Source organism: Equus asinus, chromosome 4 (assembly GCF_041296235.1).
Source record: "Equus asinus isolate D_3611 breed Donkey chromosome 4, EquAss-T2T_v2, whole genome shotgun sequence".
Lineage (NCBI taxonomy): Eukaryota > Metazoa > Chordata > Mammalia > Perissodactyla > Equidae > Equus > Equus asinus.
In genome coordinates, this window is record NC_091793.1 from 138,229,826 (window position 1) to 138,256,598 (window position 26,773).

The 26,773-nt window shown below is 36.3% G+C and overlaps 1 protein-coding gene across 9 annotated transcripts in view; it reads right to left on the reverse strand.

The window, feature by feature from the left end:
- The window catches only part of RAPH1 (Ras association (RalGDS/AF-6) and pleckstrin homology domains 1), a 118,569-nt gene that overhangs the window by 87,526 nt on the left and 4,270 nt on the right, over positions 1-26,773 (reverse strand). For all 9 annotated transcript variants that reach the window (XM_070508429.1, XM_070508426.1, XM_070508428.1 and 6 more), the window contains one exon: positions 86-205. In XM_070508429.1, the coding sequence (XP_070364530.1) occupies positions 86-205 (120 nt within the window). Of the gene's footprint in view, positions 1-85; positions 206-26,773 lie in introns of those variants that run through there.

Genomic DNA, 26,773 nt, shown 5'->3' on the forward strand with positions numbered 1-26,773 from the left:
CATATCCTTATGTCTACACAGTAAACTTTCAGCACACAGTAATGACTTCAAATCCTCAAGCAGTTTTTCAAGCACTACTTCTAACCTGAGTGAGCTTGTCCAGCTCCCCCAGCCAGGCTCCAAACATTTTGTCCAGGTCCTGATCTTCCTTGTCACTGTCTTCTTCAGCTCCATGGTCAATTTCTTCATCTGATAGCTGCTCCATCTGAAACACAGACATTTGTGTAGAACGGTTACAAGTTGAACTTGAAAAATTATGCAGTGTATGTTCTGATGTATATAGCAACTCTCCAGAGTCAAATTTTCAAAACTAGAGACTATATTATAAAAGGAAATTAGAAATCATTAATGGAGACAGGGTTGACAAGTGAGTAGAAATGAGCAATTAAATCTCAAATTTTTAGGAAATTGTGAAAGAAGAACAAACTGTATCAGATTGTGACCAGAAAGTAACAATTTTAAAATTGCAGAGCACTCCCATGAATCAGAGGATATTACAGTAGCACACTCTACTTCTCTCCACTGATAGATCCTGTAACACCCCAAACACCACAGAGAAACCATTTCAGAAGACTTTGATGCAGCAAGCTATTATATTTATTCTGTGAAAACCTGCTTAGATACAAATAAGTACGTATCTTGCAAAACCTTAGTCCAACAAGCATTTCAGAGAAAAGACAACAAAATTTCTAATTTAGGTTAGTCTGTTGAATTAGTTCCTCCTTCTATAGTGTTTTCACTTTCTACCCCATCTGTCTTTTATCTTACTTCCCCATCACTTCCTACGAAATCCAAGGAACTAGAACCAAAACTCAAAACTTTAAATTCATATACAAAATTTCCCATAGTGGTGACTTCTCAAGTATAAGTCCCTTAAAAGAAAAAATATTTTCCTACTTCCCAATTAATAAAATAATGTGATATGGGACATGAAACTTGCATATTATGTTGTGAAGAGAGGAAAAGATTATACAAAACAAAGTAAGATAAATGACTGACCAGATACTTAAAGTTCTTAAAGTAAGATTAATCTGAGTAATATAAAATATTTCAATACTAAAAGCTCTGAGGAATCTTCAGTAAAACTTAGACTTGCTTAAACCAACATATTTCAAATTTATTTGACCACGAATCCTTTTCCCTCAACTTGGAGTAATACCTAACTTTCCCAAGGACACAATGAATATCACCACTGTACATTCCATACTCTTGACTTACATTTCTGAAATACAAATTTTGTTCCAGTGATCTAGGCAATATTTGGAATACATCCTTTCAGTTGGCTTAAACAATTCCTCAGAGATTAAAGAGATATCCTTAATCTCGAATAAGAATTTGTACACATCTTACAACAAAATTACCTCTGTGATCTTTAAATGTGATTATGAGATATGTAAGGAATCTACTTATCTGATGAAGTGTCATGAAGTTAAATTTTAAGCCTTATTTTACTATATAAAATTTTGCAGAAAGGGTAAATAACGTTGCAAAATCAAACTGAACTTAGTTTTTTTGTGCATGTGTGTTCAAGGAAGGTCCTTGCTGAGCTAACATCTGTGCCAATCTCCCTCCATTTTATGTGAGACGCCATCACAGCATGGCTTGATGAGTGGTGCTAGGTCCGCATCCAGGATCCAAACCTGCAAATCCCAGGCCACCAAAGCGGAGCTCGCGAACTTAACCATTATACCGCAGGGTTGGTCCCTGAAGTTAAGTTTTAATGATGCTGAAAATCAGATCATATCCCATTTTAAGCACTTAAGGGAAATAATTTTCTTAAGTTTACTACTATAAAGGATCACAGATTATCAATATCTCTAACAGAAACTGATAATTCCCATTTCTTAATTTTACTACTTTAAGGATGTATAAATAAGGGCATTCTACCTTGACAAATGAAAAATGGATCAACTAATTCTCCAATTCATAAATCTGACTCTTAAAAAGATTTGGCTTTTATAATTCACTTGTGTTAATACTATTTCTAAGATTTTTATTCATTATTGAATTATTTACAGATCAATCTCAATAGAAACCTGATATACTTCATTAAGTTATCTACCCATGAAAAACATAAAATGTTAGTGCAAATAAAAACTTCACCTGACCAGGTGACAACGACTCAAATAACTGTTGGTAGTTTGAGAACATCTGGAAGTAGTAATACCCAGTCTTCATAATGAGGGTCAACAAGAAAAAGAAACAGGAACATAACAGTCAACTTCCTCTTCCTCCCTAATCTTCAAAACTGAACACACTGGAATAATCCAGAAGCTGAAATATTCTAGGAGGAATTTTACTGTGAGATAATGATACTTATGTCTACACGTCCCTTCTGAGCACATACTGTAAATGCCCATAAGAAAAAGGACAAACTGGAAAAATGAAACAATAGGAATATAATTTTACAGAGCAAACACAAAATGGTTCAAAATGAAGGAGTATTTTAAATGTTCACAAAGCCAACTAGAACTATAGACTCCACATCAAAGTCTGATGTGTTTTGTGAGCTTTTTCCTATTATTCAAACCCAATCATTATTCAGATTTTAAAAATCCCTTTAAATATTTTCATTAATAGTCCTGTTTTTATCTAGACAACTACAGACTCAAGTAGAGGTAAATATGGCTAGGGAACAATGAGAGAGAGTCAAAAAATAAATGGAAATTTTGTAGTAACTATTTGACATTTACCATTTATGTAACTTTTGCCAATTCTGTCCTTTCTTGAATTTCTGTCACCACATGGATTATTTTATAAAAATTAAAACACTTCTTCAGATACTTTTCCAATAAAAATTTAGGTCCTATAACATTTCTTAAAGTATCTACACTCTAAAACAGCACTCTCCATTCTCGAGAAGCTGATGTCAATCCTTATTCTCTACCCCCAATAGGGCATCACTTGTTCACTACTGACACCAAGTGAGCAGCCCCCTTTTCTTATAGTCTCTGCACTGTCTAAAGTCAGCAAATCTAGTAAGGAATTTCACTCTTTGTTATATATCAATGCCCCTACTAGAAATGATGACAGCATAAAATGCAAATAAAATAATCCAATAGTCAGTCAATTGACTCTCCAATCAAAGGAAAGTAAAATTAAGGAAAAGAAAATAGAACTTGTAAATCTTGTTTTTAAAATAATTCGGATTTAAATGGATTGTTTCTACTGCAATGTTTCTCCTTAATTACGTGGAAATAGGCCCAAGGAAACTATAATACATACGAGAACAAATACTATGAAATTATTCTGTGACTATGAGATTAGGTTGGGGGGAATATATTAAAGTTTCACTTAAATTCCCTGCTCCACTACATCTGAGGGACACTATGTCCTGAAAGAATAAATGTACACTGCCATAAGGAAAAGGTTACTCCTCAAAGTGCAGACTTATTGAATATAGAATAAAATCCAGCTGGAGAGGCCTTGAGTGATCCTGGCCTGCAGGGCCCTCTCTGGCCTCTCTTACCCTCCCCTCCAGTGACACGGTCCTGCCTGCTGTTCCTTGGAGCAGGTTGGGGGCCTGGAGGGTGTGGAATCTGTTTTGAAGATAGACTGAGAAATGCCAGCAAACATCCAACTGGAAAAAAATGAGGAAAAGTTGACTCAGCTAATGAGGAGGTCTCGTCAGCCTGAATATTGTTTCAAAATTACGTGCTTATTACAGAATAATCATAGATTACAGCTAATTATGATTTAACTAATATTTTAAACTAATTTATTTTATTAATGAAGTAAAAAAAGAAATAATGGGGGAATGATCTACCATTGCTTATATGCTGGTGGGTTTCATTTCACAGATAACAGTGAATAACTGTGCTTCAATTATTACAGGTTAAAACTTGTAATATATATAAGTAAGCTCCACTACACATAACGAAACTATTCATTTAGTATGAAACAATATTATTCCCACTAAATTTTCCATGAAGTTAACTATTCAACCATATTTTCCCTATTAACTTTCCTCTTGGGAGATATTTTGTTTTACTATTCAATTTCCTCACTGTGAGATGAAATGGTGATCTTTATCAAGAAGGCTGGGTTTAGATAAGGGCTTAAGAATTTGAATAAATGTATTCCAGGTAGGGCAAATTACAAAGAGCAAAGGAGAAAGTCTGTGTTTGTGAGCTGTCATGAGATGGACTCAAATAAAACAAGAGAGAAGAGTGCGACTCAAAAGTCAAGGACTAAGGCAGGACCCGGTCATATAGGATCTTGGAAGCCAAGCCTGTTTTTTTTTTCCAGGAGGCAACTGGATTCTTAAACATAGATGTGAAGGGGGAGGGGGAGAAACAGTATTACACAGAGGACACGCTGCCTGTGTAAGGATTATTAGAGAAGGGAAAGACCATTAGAAAGCTACTGTAGATATTAGGTAGAGATAATCATAGACATGGAAACTGAAGTCCTGAAAGGAGATACAATTTACACAAGTCACACACTCAGAGAGAGGCAAGAAAAATACATGGTACATAGCCAGGTTGCCTTGTTTACTACTGAACTCCTTTTGTGCCTTTACAATAACTTAAAAAGAACTGCTTTTTGTAAAAATGAGTACTCTATACTCAACCCACGTGAGAACCTTCAGGACGCAGGAGTGTGGAGCTGCCTAGGTTTAGCAGGCTCACTGTTGCAGAGGCAAGAGACGCTCAGACTTTATTTAATATTTACTGTATATCTACTGTATGCCAGACACGGAGGAGCAGAGATGTACATGATAGCCTTTGTCCTTAAGGAAAATATGACATGGGAGGGGACAGACATGAAAACCAACAATGACGAAACCCTGTGCTCAGGGCTAGAACACCAGGAATGTCATGTGAGTGCAGTTTTAACTCGGTTTGAGGAGAGAGGAAAGTGGTGATGCTTCAGTTAAGAAGGGGAAGCGTGTTTTAGACACAGGGATCAGCATGTGCAAGGGTATAAAGGTGTGAGGAAGTAAGACATGTTGAGAACTCTAAGTGGCTTAACATTTCTGAAGCATAGGATGTGCGGTGTAGACCCACGGAAAATGGGACTGGAGAGGGGGTAAGGACAAAATTATAAGCCATACCAAAGAGTTTGGACTTGATGCTGTACAGTAATGTTTTTCCAATGGTCAGCTGATGACCTGCATCAAAGTGACCTGGGGTGCTTCTTTTAAAGTCAGTTTTAAAACGGCCTGCCCAAGATCTACTAAATACTAATTTCCAGGAAGTGGGACATTTTTAATAAGTCCCCCACTAAAGCCACTAAAGTCTGACAACTGCTGTAGTATGTTGTGTTATAATTACTGGGAGGACTTGCCACACAAAGCCATGCCATTTTGCATAACCATAATTTGGTTAAAGGCAGAACCTAGAATGAGTACTCCTGAAGACCATAATGAAATTAGCCAGCCTCAGGATCCCCTAATCAACACATCCCAATTACTCCTCCTCCATTATCACAGTCTTATGCTTCTTCTCAGTTATTCATTTAGAAATTTATGCCCCGTTATGTTTCAGTAGCTCTCATAAAAATGGTTTTTGAAACACCTCCTATACTGGCTGTAATCTGATAAATAATTCTAAAGAAAAACAGGCTCTAGAGAAGGGGGGCTATGAAGACTTCCAGGTTCAAGGAGTACCCCCAACTGTGCGAGATACAACTCTTGCAAAATAAAAGCAAGAGGAAGGAAACCTAAATCAGACAAAAGAAACGATAAGAAAAAAAATCTGTTAAATTTAGTAAGGCACAAAAAGAGGAAGAGGACCCATCAAAAGGAAGAGGGAGGAAGTCAGAGCAGAGAAGGAAAAGGAGAGAAATAGGATACGACGTAATATAAACTGAAGTGAGAATTGCGGGGGATGGAGGGCCTTTAACTACTCCTCTGAACAGGGCACCGAGAGGTATGTCTCTTGATGTACAACTAACACAGGATCTTTAGTTCTGCTGTGAACTAAATGGTATCATTTGTAAACTGCCCAATGGTAACTGGGAATTTAATAAACCCACTGAATTTACATGAGCTCTTTACAGAATCAAGATATTAAGCATGTTGTGTGTAGAGCAACATTTTCCTCAGGTTTTACCTTTTAATTTTGTTGGACGGTCTTTTTTTAAGACACTGCTAAACACTTTTTTAAGTTATCAAATGTACAAATTATTTTGCTAGTAACTTCCTGCACAGTTTTGTTCAGTAAATTCTTCTCTACCTAAAAATCAGATAAAAGTTTATGCATATTTTTAATTTTATTATTTCTTCTTTTATATAGTTATTACATTTACATAGGTAACTTAGTTTGGCACATAATATGAGAGTGAGAACCTACACTGATTTTTCCCAAAATTTAAAATATTCCATACTCGGTATGTTTCTTTTATTTATTTTATTTATGTTCTACGTATATAACAACAGTTTCTTTTTCTGAGGATCCTTTTCCACTGTGTGATTATTTTTAAATAAACAGTCTAAAGCTTCTGTTATTAATTTATAAAGCAGATGAGTTTGGGGAAAAAAAAAAGAAGTCAAAAGTTGCTTTTTGTATAGCCATCACTCAAGTTTTCTCCATAGGTTAGTGGCCCTCAAGAGAAAAGGCCCAAGTTCTACCTAGAGTCCAACACTTCAAAATACTTTGCCTACAAACAGCATTGTGCTAAGTACTATGCAAGATAGAAAGAAAGCAAAAAATACATTCTGTGACTTCAAGGAACATTAATCCTAACCTTGGAAAAGATGGTAAACATAGAGGTATCTTAACAAATTCTCTAAGAACAAAGTTCCTTTTGTAGGCCTGTGTATGAAGCAAATTTAAAGGTAGCTGTGGTCTCCTAAGTGTTGAAAGGGACTAAGAAAGAAACAATGTACTAGGAATTCAAAGGCTTTGCAGGAACAAGCTGAGTAAACTGGCCAGCAGGACACTTGCATGGCCTGGTGCTCTGGGAGTGAGCTGACACCTGGAACTAAGTTTTGTAGTTTCCACATGGAACTGAACTTCCCTAATAAATAAAAGAAGTGTACTACTCTTGGGCCAGCCATGGTGAAACCCTCCTTACCCAGAGGAAAGAGAAATACTAGGGAGGTGATTCACATCCTTATGCCTTCCTTTCATTTATTGTCTCTGTTTCTGACAACCCAGGATGTAACTAACACATCCTCTGCATTATCATGTTCATTAACTGTGAGGTAACTAAAGATCATATAAGGAAGCATAAAAACAAGAACTATTTTAACAGGTGATAGAGGTTATAATGCCTAAGAGCTATAAGCCAAATCAAAGGCAATTTTGTTAATTTAATGCTTTATTTATGAAGCACTTAAATGTACCCCCTAGTAAAGGAATTCCTTTTACAGGATGATGAACTATATTTATTTCTTTATTTACACTGGACTTTCATAATATTGGATATTCTTAATCTACCAAACCCCAAACAGGAACTCCTTATCTAAAATGAAAAAAAGCAATCTTAGTTCAATGCTCTACCAAGAAACTCCTAACATTCCTATAAACAAGCAGCTCTAAAGATCAATCTTATAATTACTGATTACACAGTACACCATAACCCATAATCTGAAATCAGAGAGCAACGGAAAAAACAAAAGTTAAAACAAACAAAACCCAAAGAATAATAAGTGTAATATTCTTTTGTTTATATTCCAGCTTTTCAAGTTTATTTCAAGAACTGTGAGAGAATAAATTTGTTGTTTTAAGCGACCCAGTGTGTAGTGATTTGTTACAGCAGCCCAAGGAACTAATACAGCCACTCTACATGTATCTGTAGAAATGGGGCTTCCAGGACTGCTTCCAGAGATGTTCATCTTGCTCACTCTGCTCCACACCTGGGACTTTTTCTGCTATACTACATAGGTATGTTTGGAGACATCTCCGGGCACAGCTGATGCTGTGTATGCACTCTCCAGGTTCAAGTGGAAGTAGAGGCTAGGACTTTACTCTTGGGTAGGAGAAACTGTCTTGAAATTCTTGAAAGCCTCATTAGAGAGGCAGGTGACTACTGTTTTCCTCCACTTTTGCCTATGCCCCTACCCAACAGCCAAGTGCCTGAGAGGAAATCCAGCCCCTCAGGGCAGTGCATGCTTTTCAGGGGGAAAGGGAGAGTACCTCATGCTGCAGCCTGTGGCTTAGAGGCATTTGGATCGGATTTGTAGTCATCAGTATAAACTCAAGGTTTCAAAGAGAGAGAAGTAAAGGGAGGGGTAGTAATAAAGATAGATATATGTGCATGTGTGTTCATAGATATGTCCACTGAAAGGGCCTAGCAGCAATGACACCCCAGTAGCAATTAGCATACCTAGTGCTCAGTTTTTGGTTTCTAAATAATATTCTACCCAAAAAAGTAACCAAAGATCCTTGGAGTAATGATTCTAGGACTGAGGCTGGGAAAAAAATAAGATGAGTCCCCAGAACAACTTCTTGTGCCAGAAAAGTGCTCAACAAAGATGAGGACATGTCATTAGGACAACAAAGGCCAGCCTGAAGGGAGTCCCAGGGGCCTAATCTGGGACAATTTAAGCATCAAAATAAATGATGACAGAACCATAACTCATTGAATAAGAATCCATGAATCCAAACTGATATACATAAATACATGAGGAAGAAATCTCTTCCTTATAGTACAATGTCAACTAATTAATGTAGATGAAATGACAGAGGATCATCATTTTGCAACCATTGTAGCAACATTTGATTCAGGCGAGAATCAATAGATGCTAAACTAGTGGGTAAAAATTTGTTGAGACTATTTACATAGTCTCAAAGTATTTTCCCGCAAATTACTGGGGTGGGGGGAGGACACTGTCTTAATCAAGTGATCAAAGTTAACATCACCAATACTGGGGCAAAGCAACACAATACGCCTCCTGTAACAATGCACTGAGAAGACACATCATTTTGTGGTATTCCTGACAAAAATGCATTACCTGAATCAAATCCTAGGAGACATTTTACAAAATAATTGGTCTATAGTTTTCAAAAATGTGCAGGTCAAGAACACAAAGAAAGGTTGAGGATATGTTCCAGATTAAAGGAAATCTAAAGAGACATGACAACTAAATGCAATGCTTGATCCTGGACCCAGAGAAAACAGATAAATATATAAACAAAGCTATAAAGGACAATATTAGGATAACCGACAAAATTTGACTATGGCTTGTGGATTAGATCACAGTATTATTTCAGTGAAACATTTTCTGATTTTGATAATAGTACTGCAGTTATGTAAGAGAATACCTTTGATCTTAGGAAATAATAAACTAAAGAATTTAGTTATAAAGGGACACAATGTCTGCAGCATATTCTCAAATGGCTCAAAAAAACTTGTGTATGTATGTGGGAGTGTGTGTGTGTAAATACGTATATAGGGAGAGAGGAACGATAATTAGGAAAAATGTAAACAATAGGTGAATCTGTGTGTTACATGCCATCAAGTTGACTCCTGGTGACCCTGTGAGGGAGTGACATGCACAATGTCCTGTCCTCAGCAGCCCTCCTCAGCTCCTGTAGACTCATGCCTACGGCTTCCCTTATTGAGTCAGTCCATCTCATATTTGGTTTTCCTCTTTTCCAGCTGCCTTCTACTTTTCCAGCATTATTGTCTTTTCCAAAGAATCCTGCCTTCTCACCATGTGCCCAAAGTAGGGCAGCCTGTTTTATCATGTTTGCCTCCAGCAATAGTTCAGGCTTAATTTGCTCTAGGACCCACTTGTTCAACTTTCTGGCAGTCCAGGGTATCTGCAGAGCTGTCCTCCAACACCATGTTTCAAATGAGTCCATTTTTCCTCTCTGCCTTCTTCACTGTCCAGCTTCTCCACCCGTACATAGTAACTGGGAGTACAACGGTGTGGAGAATCTTAGCCTTGGTCTCTAATGACACTTCCTTACACATGATCATCTTTCCTAATTCTTCCATTGCTGCCCTTCCAAGTCTGGCTTCTCTTGATTTCTTGGCTGCAGTCTCTATTCAAATTGATGACAGAACCAAGGTAAACAAAATCTTTTAGCTATTTCAGTGTCTTCATTGTCTACGTTAAAGTTATGTAGTTCTGTTAGTCATGATTTTTGTCTTCTTGATGTTCAAATGCAGTCCTGATTTGATATTTTATTCTTTCACTTTCAATGAGAAGTTGCTTCCAGTCATTGCTCCTTTCTGCCAGTTAAGATGGTGTCATCTGCAGATCTTAGATTGTTATTTCTTCCACCAATTTTCACTCCTCTTTCATCTGAGTGTACCCCAGTTTTTCTATATGTTCTAGGTACAGAATATACAGGGAGTTAAAACGCACCCTCGTCTGACACCTTTGCCTGTAGGAAACCATTCTGTCTCTCCATATTCTGTCCTGACAGTGGCATCTTGTGCACCGTACAGGTTACAGCATCAGGAGAAACAAGGGCTGAGGCACATCTGATTCTTTCAAGGCAGCCCATACTGCTTTTCATGATCTACACAAAGCCTTTACTGTACTAACCTTCTTCTAAAATTCTTTGGAGCACTCCAGTAGTCAACAAATAACTGCAATTAGATCTCATGTGCCTCTCCTTTCGAAATTCGGTTTGGACATCAGGCATTTGTTGCTCCCTATAAAGTAAAAGTCTTCACTGCAGCACCCTGAGCATCACTTTACCTGTATAGGAAATTAGAGCAATGATCTATACTTACTGCACTCGTTGGCATCTCCTTTTTTGGAGATTGGGATATATGTTGAGCATTTCCAGTCTGTAGGCCAGTTTTGTTTTCCTACTTGTTGGCATATTCTTATTAGGATTTTGACAGATTCTGCCTCTGTGGCTTTAAATAATTCTATCAATATCCCATCTACCCCTGGTGACTTATCTCTTCGCAGTGCTTTCAGGGATAGCTTTCACTTCACTTTCTAAAATTACGGGTTCCTGATAGGAATCCTCTTTAAAGGCATCTGTCATCCTCGTGTCTCTTTTTTTTTCATTGAGGTAACGCTGGTTTATAACATCACAAAAATTTCCTGCATACATCATTGTATTTTGACTTCTGTATAGATTACATCATGTCTCTTCTGTGTAAATCCTCGGGATACTGTTTACACCTTGCCTTTATTTTCTCCCCATCAGACAGTGTGCTTCCCTGTGGGTCGTTCAGCATTCCAAATCTAATTTAAATTTCCCTTTATTTCTTAACTCTTCTGGAAGAGACCTCTTGTTCTTCCTTTTCTGTTATTTTCTTCTATCTCTTTGTATTGGCCATTATAATAGTTCTCTTTACAGGTGAATCTAGGTAAAGGGAATATGGAAATTGTTTACACTCTTTTTACAACTTTCCATAAGTATGAAATTTTATCGAAATAAATTAAGGAAGAAAGAGAGGAAAGGAGGGAGGGGAGACAAAGAAAGAATAGTCTCTGCCCTCAGGAAGTTGTAGTTTAGTTAGGAAAACAGAGCGTGTCAACAAATTGATCATTTAAAATAAACTTATGAAAAAGAAGAAACGTATAGACTGAAAAATATTTTTACCAAACAAAAATATGCAGTTTAACCTAAGGACACTGAAAAATAATTGCGCATTTCTCTACACGTGGTTTTCGCTACATATGCATATGTTATCTTTCTTCAACTGCATTTGCCTGGCTTACTCAGTTAACTCTTAGCTTATTTTGGTCGTCATAAAATTAGATTTACTTAATGCTACTCAAAGCTTAACATCTTAGAAAAATAATTACACATCAGATAATTCTATCACAGAGGCAAAAGATAATCATTTCTAACCTTCAGAAGAAAAAAATCAAGTAACTAAGGAAAAAAAGTTGGCTACCGTCAAGTAGTTGGTCAGGAAGAAATCAGAATTCAGTTCTAAATCAAAGACTAGTATTTAACCAAATGATAAAGCTTAAGCTAAATCAACTTCAAGATTTTTTTTAAAGACACTTTAAAAAAATTTTGTTACTAAATATGCGAACAAAGGGAGTTAAACAGTAAAACACTTGTACTCTGCATTATTCATTAACATATTCCCTGATCTTCTGCCAAGATCCAGAGGTAGGAAGTGCCAGAGTTGACCAAATATCCCTCACCCAACGACACTGAGATACCTGCTTTCTGTTTCATCTATCTCAAAAACGTAAAAATCCTAGGAAAGACATTTACAATACATTACTGATAGAAGATACATTCAACACAGTGTCCTATACAATCAACCAGTCCATCTTAAATAAAAGTCCTTTCACTAAACTGTAACTATCACAGAGGAATTCATCAAGTGTCAGCACCAGGAGGCTCAACTATTTTTCTGACTTCTTGCCCTCCTTTTCATTTTGATAACCACCATCTTGGTTCAGATCCACACTATATCGCCCTAAGATTATTCTAGCAACTTCCTAACTGACCTCTCTTCTTTAATCCATCACTGTCAGACTAATCTTCCTTAAAGACTCATTTCATGTCATGATTCTGCTCAAATACCCACAAGGGCTCCCCACGACATTCTGAATTAAGTACAAACTCTTCATCAGGTGCTTTCAGACCCTCTTTGATGCGGCCTCAACCTAAACTTTCAACCTTATTTTCTACCCTCAATCAATCTAAACTCCTTAGCATTCTCAAAAAACAAGTCATGCTTTCTTAACTTGGCCTTAGTTCATATTTTTGACCTGACTGCAACATCTCAACCTGTCAAAAGAGTGACGGAATACATTTCTTTCCATCTCTAAAATCCCAATGAAGTGACAGTAAACAATTACAAAAGGGAATAAACTCTTTTAAAGGCACTGAAAGTTGGAGATGGTGAAGGCATCAAAAGATCAGAGACTTTGGCAAATTTCTGGAAGACAGAGGCAGGTAAAATCATACAGGCCAATGAACCAGAGCAGGAGACACAGCTCAAACAAGCATTTTTCCTCAACACTCATGCAACAAATATGTACTTAAGCATACGCTATGTGCCAAACACTGTTCTGGAAGCTCAGGATACAGCTATAAATGTGACAAGGAATTTGCTACCACTAAACTTACATTCTAGTCAAGGGAGAGAAATACTAAACAACAACAAAAACAAAAAAAATCAGACGCATGACAAGTGTGGTGATAATTAAATTAGGGTTGTGTGGAAAGTGGCTGAGTAGCTGCTTCAGATTCGATGGACAGGGAAGGCCTGAGTAGTGATACTTAAACTGAGATACAGTTGACAAGAAGGAATCAGACATGCAACAATGAGAGAGAAGAGCATTCCAGGTAGAGGGTATAAATGTGGTGTGTCAGGGGACAGAAACAAAGATCAGTCTGATGGGCAGAGAGGGCCAGATCATGCAAGGAGTTGTAAACCAAGAAAAGGAGTTTGTATTTTATTCGAAGGAAGCCCTCTCCTTAGAATAAGGAAGGGCAATAAGTCATCCCTCACGAAGGCTGCAGGAGAGGTGGGGACCATTCCTGAAGGAGTCAGAGGGTAGAGTGGGAAAAGGGACAGAGGTAGGAAAAAGGATGCTTAGCAGGACAGCAGCCAGAATTCCCCACACTGGCACCCCCAAGGTAATTTTGCCATTTGCTTCCAAGGTTAAGGAAACTAGAAAAAACAACTCTCTCAAGCCTGGTAGATAGCAAACTTAAACGCCTTCAGATGTCAGGTGGCCAATATAAATACCAGCAGTAGCAAGATGTAAACCCAATAGGGAGTGGTGGGGCCTGAGAACGAGAGGGCATACCTCAGCTAAAAACATATGAATTTTCTTAAAAGTTTATTTTGGAATTAGATAGTGGTAAAGTTGCACAACCTTGTGAATATGTTAAAACCTCCTGAATTTTACACTTTAAAAGATTGAATGTTATATATGTATATTATATCTCAATTTTTAAAAAACTGAAAAAAAAACAAACACGAGTGAGAGAATACTTCCTGTGAGAGGTCCATGAACTCTGTACCTCTCTGTGGCAGTTACAGCTAATCAGCTCTGTATTACATGGCGGTTGTTTGCACACTTGCCTTATCACCCTCCACACCCAACTAGGTTGCAGGCTTCTGGAGAGACCACGTGATTCTCATTTTTCACCCCAGATCAACTACCAAAGAATCATACTATTTCTTCACCTGAATTTCAAGTTTTTTCTGCTAAATATTTCCAATTTAAGATGACTCAAAGCTAAAGGTGCATTTCTTAAATAATAATAATAAACAAACCAGTGGCTAATTTATCTGGTTCTCAATAAGTACTAATTTAAAGGAACCAACACATTTAAAATTATTTTTCCTATCAATAGAAGAAACATGTAGAAAAAACAAAGAAAATCCTACAATTCATTTTAGATTCCACAGAATATTTTTAAGTATTTCTATAAGTTTATCTGTGATAGAGTCAATAGCTGTGTTATAACATGACTCTTGTAAAAATTAACAAGTGAGTATGAGTAAGGGTTCCTGCACATGACAAAAATGTAATTCAGACTAGTCTTCAGCAAAGAATCTATTCAACCTGCTTTATTTACATCTCCATCTCTTTAGATTCTCTCTCCTTATTCTGTCCCATCAACTCTCTCTCTCAGTATCCCTCAAAAGAGCTACTCTCAATTCCTACATATGAAAATCCACAATTCACACAGTTACTAAAAAAGACTTTTAGAATTAACCAGAATTCTGGATAGAAACTCAAGGTTGGGGAGAAACGACTTTACTAGTAAATCCCACATATAGTAGTTCTTCCTCCATCTTTGCGTATCTTACTATTTTATTCTGGCAGGAGTCAGAAAACCAACCAGAGATGGCTCATTATTCCTGATACTAACCAGATACAAATGGAAATAGATAATACTGAATGGCTAAGAATAGCTTTGGGTGAAAAGGATAGGGTCTATAAAGTTACTGAAATTTTTGGAATGAGTTTGTTGGGTGTTTAAACAATAGATGCTTAACATTTTAACACATATTCTGGTTAATAAGAAAACTCAAGCAAGTAAATCTTTCATTTTCATGAAATAAGTTTGAATTAGTGAGAACAGAACCTCCATTATCTTATACCACTGAAAGGATCCAATTAAGGAAAGTCTGCAAGATCTCCCTAGAAGAAGCCACGTGGAACTAAAGGAGTCAGGTGAGGAAGTTTTTATTTTGCCACTAAGTAGCTAGAACTTTGGGCTATATCATTAAATCCTTAGGCCTCATTTTCTTAATTGTCCAAAAAAATAAGATGGACTAGTTGAATCCAAAGGTCTCTCTACCCTTCCCAACGCATTCTTTTCTTAAATTCTATTATTTAATTACTGACTTCACTCTAAATCCTTTCCAATTTATCAGTCTTGTCTCTCCAACCTTCATTCCAGAGGAAAAGTACCTGCTGCCAGCTACCCTTCAGGCACACTGCATAAGGTCCTGAGGACAGGCTTAGGGAGTGGCTTTTCCACAGACACACCCTGGGGCTGGGTAGGCACACTGCTCTAGTCTGAAAAAGCAGGAATGCAGTGGTATCACTTCCATCTTATTATAATGAGGAAACAAGTTCAAAGCAAGTCCCAGAAAGAGAAAAAATTAAAAATATTTTATGGGCAACCTATTTTTTATTAACTCGCAATAAAATGTAAAGGGAAAATTAAAGTTAAACTAAAGTTTAATTAAAAATTAAAAAACTTGAAAATTAAAAATAAAACCCAATAATTTCACTAATCTTCCTATAACTTTAAATAAACCACTAACAATGCCTGACCATTATAAGTTTTGGTTATACAGTATGATGGATAAAAAAAGAAGGGGGCTTTCAAAAGATCAGTGATTTTCATTTCATCACATTGGCCAGCACTAATAAGGGTCAGGCAGGGTTAAGTTTGGTGCCCTGTTTTTGATAATACCTAAAAGGTCCACATAACTGGCCTCATATACACAATATACAAAAAAGGCGACATTCTGGTTGCAGTTCATCATTCCACAGATGGCTAAACTGGCAGATACCGCTGAAGTGGTGTCCTTTCTTCCATCACTGTTTTCATACGCATTCCCAGCTGAAGAGAATGAACTTCTTCACTTGGTTAAGGGCTGGGCCTCTCCACTTATTAGACTACCTGACTCAAACACTGAATAGCTCCATGAACTTGTACTAGCCCTTTTAAATCCTCTAAACCTGCTTCCTCATTTGTAAATTCACCTCACACCATTATGGTGAAGTGGAAAGGAAACAACTACGTAAACGACTCAGCCCAGTGTCTGGCGCACAGGTAACATCTATTGAGGGCTTCCTATTTTCATTGTGGCCCAGCTCCTATCAATGAATATTTTCTCTGCTTCTCTATTTGAGTGAGTGGTTGATGAAAACATTAAAAATGGTTTAAACACCATTAGCAGAGTTATTTAAAATCAGATTTAATAGTTTCGGCATATAAATAAATGCTATACTTCTACAGTATTCTTTCAGAGACTGTCACAACGAGAAACGCCTTTGGCTTTGTTAAACTATGTCTGAAACAGATAAGCAAAATAGAAACATCTATATGAAAAAAGATCCTTTGTATTTAACCTCTACATTTTAGAGCAAAATGATCATCTTGAACATCTCCAAGATATCTATTTAAATGATTACAGATAATGTTCACAACCAGTTGAGTAGAAGAGTTTCTCAGCAATACAAAACATACTCAAGATCCAATTTTAGTTCCACTTTCACCGTGAAACTACCCTGATAACTTCAGCAATGTTGTTTTAAATGTTTTTTCTTTACTGTAATATAGCACTATTTACCACTCCTGTATAGACTATCATTGTTTACTACTGATATTATATATTTTGAATACAAAGAGTGGAGGGAAGTTTCAAAACATTAGTGACTCAATGCCGCGGGGCGGGCAGTGGTTAATGCATGTGAAGTATAGGGAGAAGGCTTGAAACCTCTTCAACACTTGCCATGAATCTTTTTAAATATATGCCTGAGGTCCATCCAGTACATTTTGATTAGTGGGAGAATCAGATGGAGTCTGCATATTTGTGTATTTTAAAAGCTCCAAAGAAAGTGAGAGCAGGATTAAACACTACTTTTTAACCTTCCTTCTTAAAGATGGTGGCATTTGAGTTATCAGTGACTTCCTCACCATCTGTAATGAAACTTTTTCAGATAAAAGAAGAAAGATAAAATTTTGTTCACCAGAATTTTAGCTGGGGATCAATAAAACTACCTGATACGGTAAGATGGATGGTATGTTCAAGATGACTGCAACAATATCCCCAGTCTCACATGTTCTCCTTACAAGAAGCAAGAGCTTCTGCCTTAACACTTTTCCTGTTGAGAGGGAGAGTCTATTCCCTTCCTTGGAATTTGGGTGGACCTGTAACTAAGGTGGAAGTGATGCTGAGTGACTTCAGGCTAGGTCAATGAAAGGTGCTAACGGCCTCCACCTGCTTCTCTTGGAAAGCTGCTGTTGGAACTCAAACATTATGCTGTGAGGAAACCCAAGCCACCCAAGGAGGCCAAGTACAGAAACCAGCCCACAGCCCCAGTGAGGTTCCAGCCCACAACCACCATCAACCACCAGACAGGTAAGTGAGGAATCCTCGAGATGCTCCAGCTCCAGGTGCCTCTGACTGCAGCTGCATGGGACACTCCCAAGTGAGAAACATCTAAGCCTGGCCAACCCCAGAACCACTCAAGACCATAATGAAATGACTGCTGCTGTCTTCAACCAGTAAGTTCTAGGGTGATCCATTACACAGCAATAGATAATGCAACACAGTGCTACTCTTTGTGAAAAATATATTGAGATGGGGGCCTAGACTGAAGTTCTGAGAAAGCTCTAGGACAAAAACGATAGCAGGTCTGAAGCAGTGGCTGAGGAAAGCAGCCATGGCTGATGTGCAGACTATAAGGCTCTGCATCACGTGACTTCTCCCTAGTAAACTCCCAAATTGTCAACAAAGTCAATAAATTTACCAGACCTTTGGATCGTAAAGAAAAGAGCTTGGTGCCCTCAATGGACAGGAGCAGAGAGAGATGGGACCACAAGGAAGTCAAGTTGGAAATCATGGTGAGGGAACTGACACCTAGAGGCTAAATACACCTACATCGTACAGAGGCTCCAAGTGAATTCTTAGGTTAAAAAATTAGCTTTTCTTTTTGGTTAAAAACAGATCCAGGGGCTGGCCGATGGCATAGATGTTGAGTTTGTGCGCTTCACTTTGGTGATCTGGGGTTCATGGGTTTGGATCCCAGGTGTGAACCCTACACACTGCTCATCAAGCCATGCTATGGTGGTGTCCCACAGAGAAAGTGAAGGAAGACTGGCACAGACGTTAACTCAGCACAATCTTCCTCAAGCAAGAAGAGGAAGATTGACAACAGATATTCGCTCAGGGCCAATCTGAGGGGGAGAGGGGGAGGGGAGAGGGGGGGAGAGAGAGAGGGAGAGAGAGAGACAGAGAGAGACACAGAGGGAGAGAGGGAGGGAGGAAGGAAGAAAAAGACAGACAGAAAGAAAGAAAGATCCGGAGTTTAGTATTGCTGTTACCTGCATGCATCTCTCTCACAAGATCAGAAGGACCAAAGCTTAAATATTACTATTAAGAATAAATACTGACAGAATTCTAGGTTCAAGCAGAATTAACTCTACGCTTATTTGCACTAAAAAAAAAAGTTGCACTGTACCGATAAGCAGAGGGAACAGCTTTTGAAAGGGTAGACAAGGTCACTGCTCTCAGGTAGTTTTATTAAAATTTCTAACAACAGAATAGAGCTTTTATACCTTTTATAGTCTTTCCTTTTAAAATTAATGTGCCCATGTTACAATACTTTAAATCTGAAATGTTTTTCATTACACACACACACACAGGAGGAGGTTAAGGAAGACAAATTTTCTAAGAATGATATTCAGCATTCCAGAGTAAATCATTTCTACACTCGTCAAATAGCTGTTGAAATGAAAAAATATATATAACTGGATATTATATTTTTACTTGACTATACACGATTACAAAAAATTAAATAGTTCCCCCAAGAAGGTCACAGGAAGTAAAATCAGTCATGGATTCTATTAGTTAAACAATCATCTAAATTATCCACATAGATGTCACAACATAAGAGTTAATGAATATCCAGAAATCGAAATATATAACGATATACACCTGAAATTTATATGTTATAACCCACTGTTACCACAATAAAAAAAAGAAAAGTCAAAAAACAAACAAACAAAAGACAATGCAGTTTGGGAAATTCTCCTACATCAAACAGTCTTACAGCCAGGACAGAATATTTCTTTAGAGGAAACACTTATATCCCACTGTGAATCAACATAAAAAACAATTATTTTATTCAAAACTCTTTAAAAGCTTTAATACGTGACTGGAAATTTGTTAATGGACATTTGAAAGAATACAATTTCCATGGATAAAAGTTTCACTGAATATGCTACAGAACCTCACATTCCTTATTCTAATAACTATATCTCTAGAAACGTATTAAAAATAAAATAATATCCATTTTATACCCATTAAATTGGAAAAACTAGTAAGTCTGATAAAACCAGGGGTTGGGGAGGGTGTGGAGCAACGGGAAACTGCTGGTAAGGACACACACTCCTCAGCAGTGTGGAGAGCACTGGGAGACTACACAGCCTCCTATCCCACAATACAACGTCTAAGTGTCCAAGCACTCAGGAGGCAGGCACCAGGAGGAACGTAAAAGGATGCTCACTGTGGCATCCTAACTATCTAACTATCCCTCAAAATGGGAATGAAAAACTGGCTTATCCTGATAAAAAGAATCAGATCTACAAGAACCAGTATAAGTAATGTCAAACCATATGGTTGAGTGAAAAATGCAAATTTTAAAAGAAGATAAATATAGTTTGTCATTTATATAAAATTCAAAAGCACAGACACCAATAAGCAAAATTTTATGGATACAAATGTTTTAAATGCACTAAAACAGGCATTGGAACAACACAAACTGTTACCTGGGGGAGGATTTTTGTTGTATCTGTTACTTCTCCTTAAACAAATTATTTGAAGCAAAATATAAACAATTCACTACTACTGGTGATGAGTATGGAGAGTTCATTATGTTTTATACTTTGGTTTAAAATGTTTCAAAATTTTAAAAGTTTTATTTAAAAAATTCAAAATATGGACAAAGATTATGAACAAGTATAAAAGAGAAATATTTTTAAATAAATGGGGAGGGAGAGGGCAACTAAATATCCTACAAGAAAAGAAAAATGGCGTAAATTCGAGTGTGTTTTATATCCCCCCCCAGATTATAATGCAGATGTTGTAAATTATTCATAAAGTATTTAATGCATGGGAAAACACTAGAAATATAAGTTTAAATAAAAAAAGAACTAAATTGTGCATACAGTGAGCTATATAAACACATACGCACAGATACATGAGAGAAAACATACCCAAAATTTTAACTGTAGTTATTTCTGGGTGTAGGATTATGTTTTATTTTCTTCTTTATATATTTCTAAGGATTGTATATTCCTACTAATATTATTAATGAGAGGGAGAAAAAAAGAAGGTAAACTACAAAATGCAAACTCAAAATCCTCTAGTAAAACTTTATGCCCCAATTAAACTGACAAGATTCTGTTTTAACTTCTGCTTCTAAAAATATCAGACTACGTTAATAAATATAAGCCTCTTTAAATATTAATATCCACAACCATACAAGCCAAAAGAAATACACCAATAATACCCAGCTGTAAACTTCTGCTTTAATATTTCTAAAGATAACTGTTTTAGTCTCCTCTATTTCTAGCATCGTCACATCAGAATAGATGGTTGCTTCATCGAGGCATTAGATAAGGGTATCTTATGGAACATCTCCACACCAAATCTTCATTTAATATATCATAAAAATAAGCATGTGTAAATAACAATTTGGCTGTAAGGAATGATACAAATAGGACAGTGTGCAGTGTTTATATAACATAGTCTATACCAACTGAAAAATATAAAATAATGCTGAGAGAAATTAGAGACCTAAATAAATGGAAAGATATGCCATGTTAATAGATTGGAAAATGTAATACTGTTACATGTCAATTCTTCTCATATTGAACTTGGTATTCAAGGTAATTACAACCAATATCCCAATATTTGATTCTAAAATTTACATGGAAAAGCACGAGACTCAGAACAGCCAAAACAATCTGGAACAAGAACTTGGGGGATTTATTCTGACTTCAAGGCTCACTATAAGACTAAGTAATCAAGACACTGCAGTGCTAGCAAAAGAATAGAGAATTATGTCAATGTAAGAGAATGGAGAGTCCAGAAATAAACCCACACTTATATTGTCAAATGATTTTCAACAAGAATGTCAGGTAAGGAAGAAAGGAAAGGATTTTTCCTAGTTTTATTAGGATACAATTGACAAAAATGGAAAGCATTTGGAACAAATATAAATATGAAGCAGGGGGAAGCTTTGACCTCTACATCACACCATAAACAAAAATTAATTCAAAATGGATCATAGACTGAAATGTAAAAGCTAAAATTATAAAGCTCCTAGGAGAATTTATATGGAGATATATGCAACTTTAGTGTAGGCCAAAATTTATTAGGACACAGAAAACACTAACCATAAAAGGAAACATTGATCATTTTGATGAAGTCCAATATAAAAACTGCTATTTGAAAGACACTATTAAAAAGCAGTCGAGCCACAGTTAAGAGAAAATATTCACATATATATCTGATAAAGGACTTGTATATAGAATATATAAAGAACTGCTACAACTAAATAAAAAAAGATAAACAAATCTATTTTTAAAACGGGCAGAAGACTTGCATAGTCACTTCCCAATGGCTAATAAGAACATGAAATACTATTAGTAATCAGGGAAATGCAAATTAAAACTAGAATGAGATACCACTACATATCCACTACAGAGGCTAGAATGAAAAAGACTGACAATCCCAAGTGTTAGGATGTAAAGCAATTAGAACTGTCATATAATGCTGCTGGATATATAAAACGATAACTTTGGAAAAGTTTGCCAGTTTCTTAAAAAATTAAAAATACACCTACCCTATATAACCCAGCATGTCCTCATAAGTATTTATCCAAGAGAAATGAAAACATATATCCATGAAGAGATTTGTACACAAACGTCACAACGGCTTTATTTGTAAAAGCCAGAAATCAAAGCAGCCTTACTATCTATCCATAGATGAATGGATAAACAAAATGTGGTATATACACATACTGGAATACCACTCAGCAATAAAAAGGAATAAAAATCCCACAATACGGAACAACTTAAATCATCATTCTGCACGAAAATAAGACAGACAAGAGAGAGAACACTGTATGATCCCATGTATAAACCTTTAGAGAATGCAAACTACTCTACAGTGACAGGCTGCCCGGAGACAGGTGAGGGGCAGGATGATTTGCAATGGGGTAGGAGGAAACTTTGGGAGATGATGGAAATGTTTCCTATCTTGACTGCAGTGATGGCTTTCCAGGTGCATGAAAACTTAGCAAATCGTATACTTTAACATGTGCAGTTTATTATACGGAAATATACCTCAATAAAGTAGAAAAAATTTTTTAGAGAAACGAGGAAACCAAAAAACTTTATAGCAGAATTAGGGTTAGGAGTCAAAGTAGTGGCTACTCATGAGGGGACAGAAGGATAGAGAAGCAAATGTGAGGCGGTTTCTAGCATTCTTTTCTTTCATCTATGTACTGGTTATACAGGAGTATTCAGGTTGTAAAAGTGTACACTTACGTGCACTCTTTCTGAATGTATTTTGTTCTTTAATACGAGTTTTTAAAAGGGAGAGCATCTACCTATTACCTACCAATTCTACTCCTTTATCCAAGAGAAACGAAACATCTGTCCACAAAATGACTTGCACAAAAATATTCATAGCAGTTTTCTTCGTAATAGTCCCAAACGGGAGACAGCCCAGATGCCCATCAACAGGAAACTGGATAAACAATCTTACGGCGTATCCACATATTTGTACAACTGAACATTACTCCACAATCAAAAGAAACAAACTACTGATACATGCAGTAACATGGATGAATCTAAAAACATCATGCTGAGTGCAAGAAGTCAAGACAAAGGAGTAGGTATGTATGATTCAACTAATACAAAGTTATAGAAGAGCAAAACTTACCTTAGCTTCAAGTACGGGGAGGAGAAGTAGAGAGGGCAGCAAAGGGAAAGGGTAGAGTCATGGAAAATGTTTTCTATCTTGCTAGGGGATGTCAAGAAAAGAAATACTCACTATGGACATGGAGAAATTCTAGGTCTATTGACACCACTGATTTACTAAATTAACGTTAAATGGGTACTTTTAATTCACCTTGAATAATTCCTGAAAGCATAATGCAAAATCCAAATTTAAGATTCTGAAATAAGCTAATAATTTCAATTGTGGTGATGAATAAATTTTATTAAGATCTCACTTTGCTGAAACTGATCTACTCTTCTTCCACAAACATTACTTTCCAATTAATAAGAGAATCAGAATGTCTTGTCCCAAGTGCTTTATTTTTAAGATGGCTTCACACGAAAACATTACACACTATGAAATGGAACTTATATGAAATGCTCATTATCCACAACAGTAATTCAGTAATATTGTAGAGCGGTTTCCAAAACAGAGGCGACTGTACCTCGGGAGCTATGAGTGATGATCCACTGGGGTACAATAAGATATTAGGGGTTCTACCTATATTTAATCTTTATCTTAATACACATGTCTTTTAGGCATAATATAATGTCATATAATATAATATATATGTATCCTCAATATACAAAATGGCAGTGGCATCTTCATTATGGCCACCTGTCAGACAGTCACACATCACATGAAGTAATCCAAATATTCTAAGGGGAGAGTGATAGCATCTGCCAGATTCTTTTTCAATAATGAAAGAAAGAACCTACCTTTTCGTAAGCTGCTACAAGTGATCAGCGTTCCAGAGAAGATACACTCAACAGTAAATAACTTCCTTAATAGAAACAATATTTTATGGAAAAAATGTATTATATAATCCTTCATGAAGCAGCTGCTTTGACCTCAACAAAAGAAAGTTAGGGGCAGGAGAAATAAGGTTTAATTTCAAAAGCAACTACTGCAGCAAAGAGAAGTTGAAGCGAGAAGAGCGCCAGTGTTACAGGACGTTACTGATGTGGCTGAGGAGTGACCATAAGTATTTTGTACCAAACAGGCTTACTGGTTGTCTCATGGCAAAGTATTTAAAAAGAGCTGTCAGATTTAAAGATGAGTTAAGCACTTATCTTTTACAAAAAAAAGAATCTAAATTTGCTGACTTTCTGTGATAAGTGACTATTAGCATTATGCTACCTAGTCATTGCTTTTAAAAGCAAAAACATGGTTCCTCTATCTGTACCTTAAAGGTAAATGAAGCATTTTAAACCTTAGTGAGAAAATAACTGCATTCCAAAAGAAAACAATGTGTGCCATCTTGAAATACTCATACCTGCACACTCTAAAACCAGAGAAACCATTTTCTAACTCTTTAAATGCCTTCCAAACATAGAATTTCTGAAGATTTTGAACACATTTATTAAAAATAAACAAACGCAAATCCTCACATTCATTTGATTAGGAAGAGCAAACTTTGCTAGCCAAATCTGCATAACTGAGGGATAGAAATTAAACAGTGAGCATCGCCATTTAGGAAACACAGTGAAAGCCGTGCTGCTCTTGTTGGGTCTATGTGCCTACAGGCGCTGCCTTTTAGCCAAGACAAGCAATAAGACCAGGTACCAAAACAAACAGATTTAAGATCCAGACTTTGGAATTCTGTATTACCAAGAAGTAAAACCAAGATATTTCAAATATAATGCAGCATATTCATTACTTTTGCTTTCAAAAATATATTTTTATTTTTAAAACTTAGGATAAACAAAAAGGTTTTTGAGCCATTATTAACATTGATAAAGCACTCTACTGACAGATAAGAGGGATCACTGATTCTGTTCAGTCTCTAAAGTCATCTGTTACAATATCAAATAAACCAAATAAGGCAACAAAGAATTATTCTTTATAAATAAAATAAATAATGCTAGATTTTTGTGGATCCTTTCAGGAGATTAACACCAACTGTAAAGAATTCTTCAAATGACTTTTATTAAAATCTTTTTATTGAATTTCTATTATATTTAAGGGACTGACAGGCATTTCAGGTAAGTAAAACCTTAGTTCCAATACTCCAGAACTCAGGGGGACTTAAGACAGTACACAATTATCTACAACATAAGGCAAATCAAGTAAGGTCTAGAGGAATCAAGAAGAAAGCAATTCACTCTGCCTTGGTGTCAAATAGTTTCACAAAGGTGCGTGGCAGTGAAGCTGGGTCTCAAAGGACGAATGGGATTCTGACTAGAAAAATAAGGGAAAGTAAACCATGCTTGGGAGCCATGGATAGAGGAATGTACAACCTGGGATACATAAAGAATATATTGTATTTTTCAAGTCACGTTATTAGTTGCTTTGCTGTACAGACTTAGGTAACACTTTTCTTCATATATCAAATTTAGTAAGATCCCTCTAAAAGTAATTTCCAAAAAAGCATCCAATTTTCAAGTATGGTTACAAAACTGATTTATTACAATTATACAATATCTGGGCTTATTTAATATGTCTCCAATTCTAATTTTTTCCAGATTTCACCATTCTTCACCGGGGGATTAATTTTTAAGTGTTACATAATGACAAGCCATCAATTATGAGCCTACCAATCTTGCCTTTCTTCTCATTTAAAGGGATGACTTGTTTCTTCTTTTCCAAACCTAACCTCTTCACTCGCTTTCAGATCCCAGTCCCTTCTGCTTCTTTTCGGACACTGCTCCCTCAATTTTCTACTGATTCTTTGTATCCACCACTTAAACTGGCATCTTCTCTATTTTGGAGGGGAGAATACCTATCTCTTTGATATTTCTCCATTATGCCCAGCTCTGCGTAAAGCAGAGAAACAATATGTATTTTATTAATAGCAAAATATATACTTTTTAAAAAGCCAATTTATAAATCATGAGTGATACATTTAAGACATCTGCCCCAAAGTGTGGTAAATATTGTGTCTTAAAACAATAGTGCTAAGAGAATGGGATGAAGCTTTAGAGGTCATATAATCTGGGAGTTTTCTAATATTTCATAATAAAACTTTTCCAGATGAAATCTTATACAGTATCCCAAGTATACAAGACTGGCAAAAGCATTGCTAATACTATTTTATGTTCAAATACATTACATTAATTTATCACAAACTCAAATAAAGAGACAAGTTAGGGTTAGAGATGTTAGTTACAGTCTTATGAGCAGCTAAGCATCCATTTATTTCTGTAAAATTTTGTTTTGATTTCACTCAGGTAAGTAGCTGCAAGGAGGTAGCCGCTATTGTTTTGATAGCAGTTTTTAATGGTTCACTTCGCAGTCCCAGGATATACTTCAATTAAACTGATGAAAAAATAATTTTAAAATAAGAATTTTTTCTTTCCAAATGAGTAACAATATCTAACAACTGCTTCCAAGGCAAACAAGAAAAACTCAAAACTTGCAATGAGCTATAAAAACATCTATAACATGGTATCAGGACTTAAGTGTCACATGTTCATTTGTTACTAAACAAATGACTTACACAGGACAAGTACATCCACAAAGAAAGGGGCTTGGGTCCCACCTGTCCTTTAACTGAACACAGTGCATGTGCCATAGTAAGGTATTGTTTAGACAACTCTACAGGAACAGATAGGCACAAGACTGAATTTTTTAAAAATCTACTGCAAACTACAACTTTTCTTGTCAATAATCTGTTTAAAATTCACAAATAAGCACAGAGCTAGTAAGAGAAACTTTATACGAAGGAATA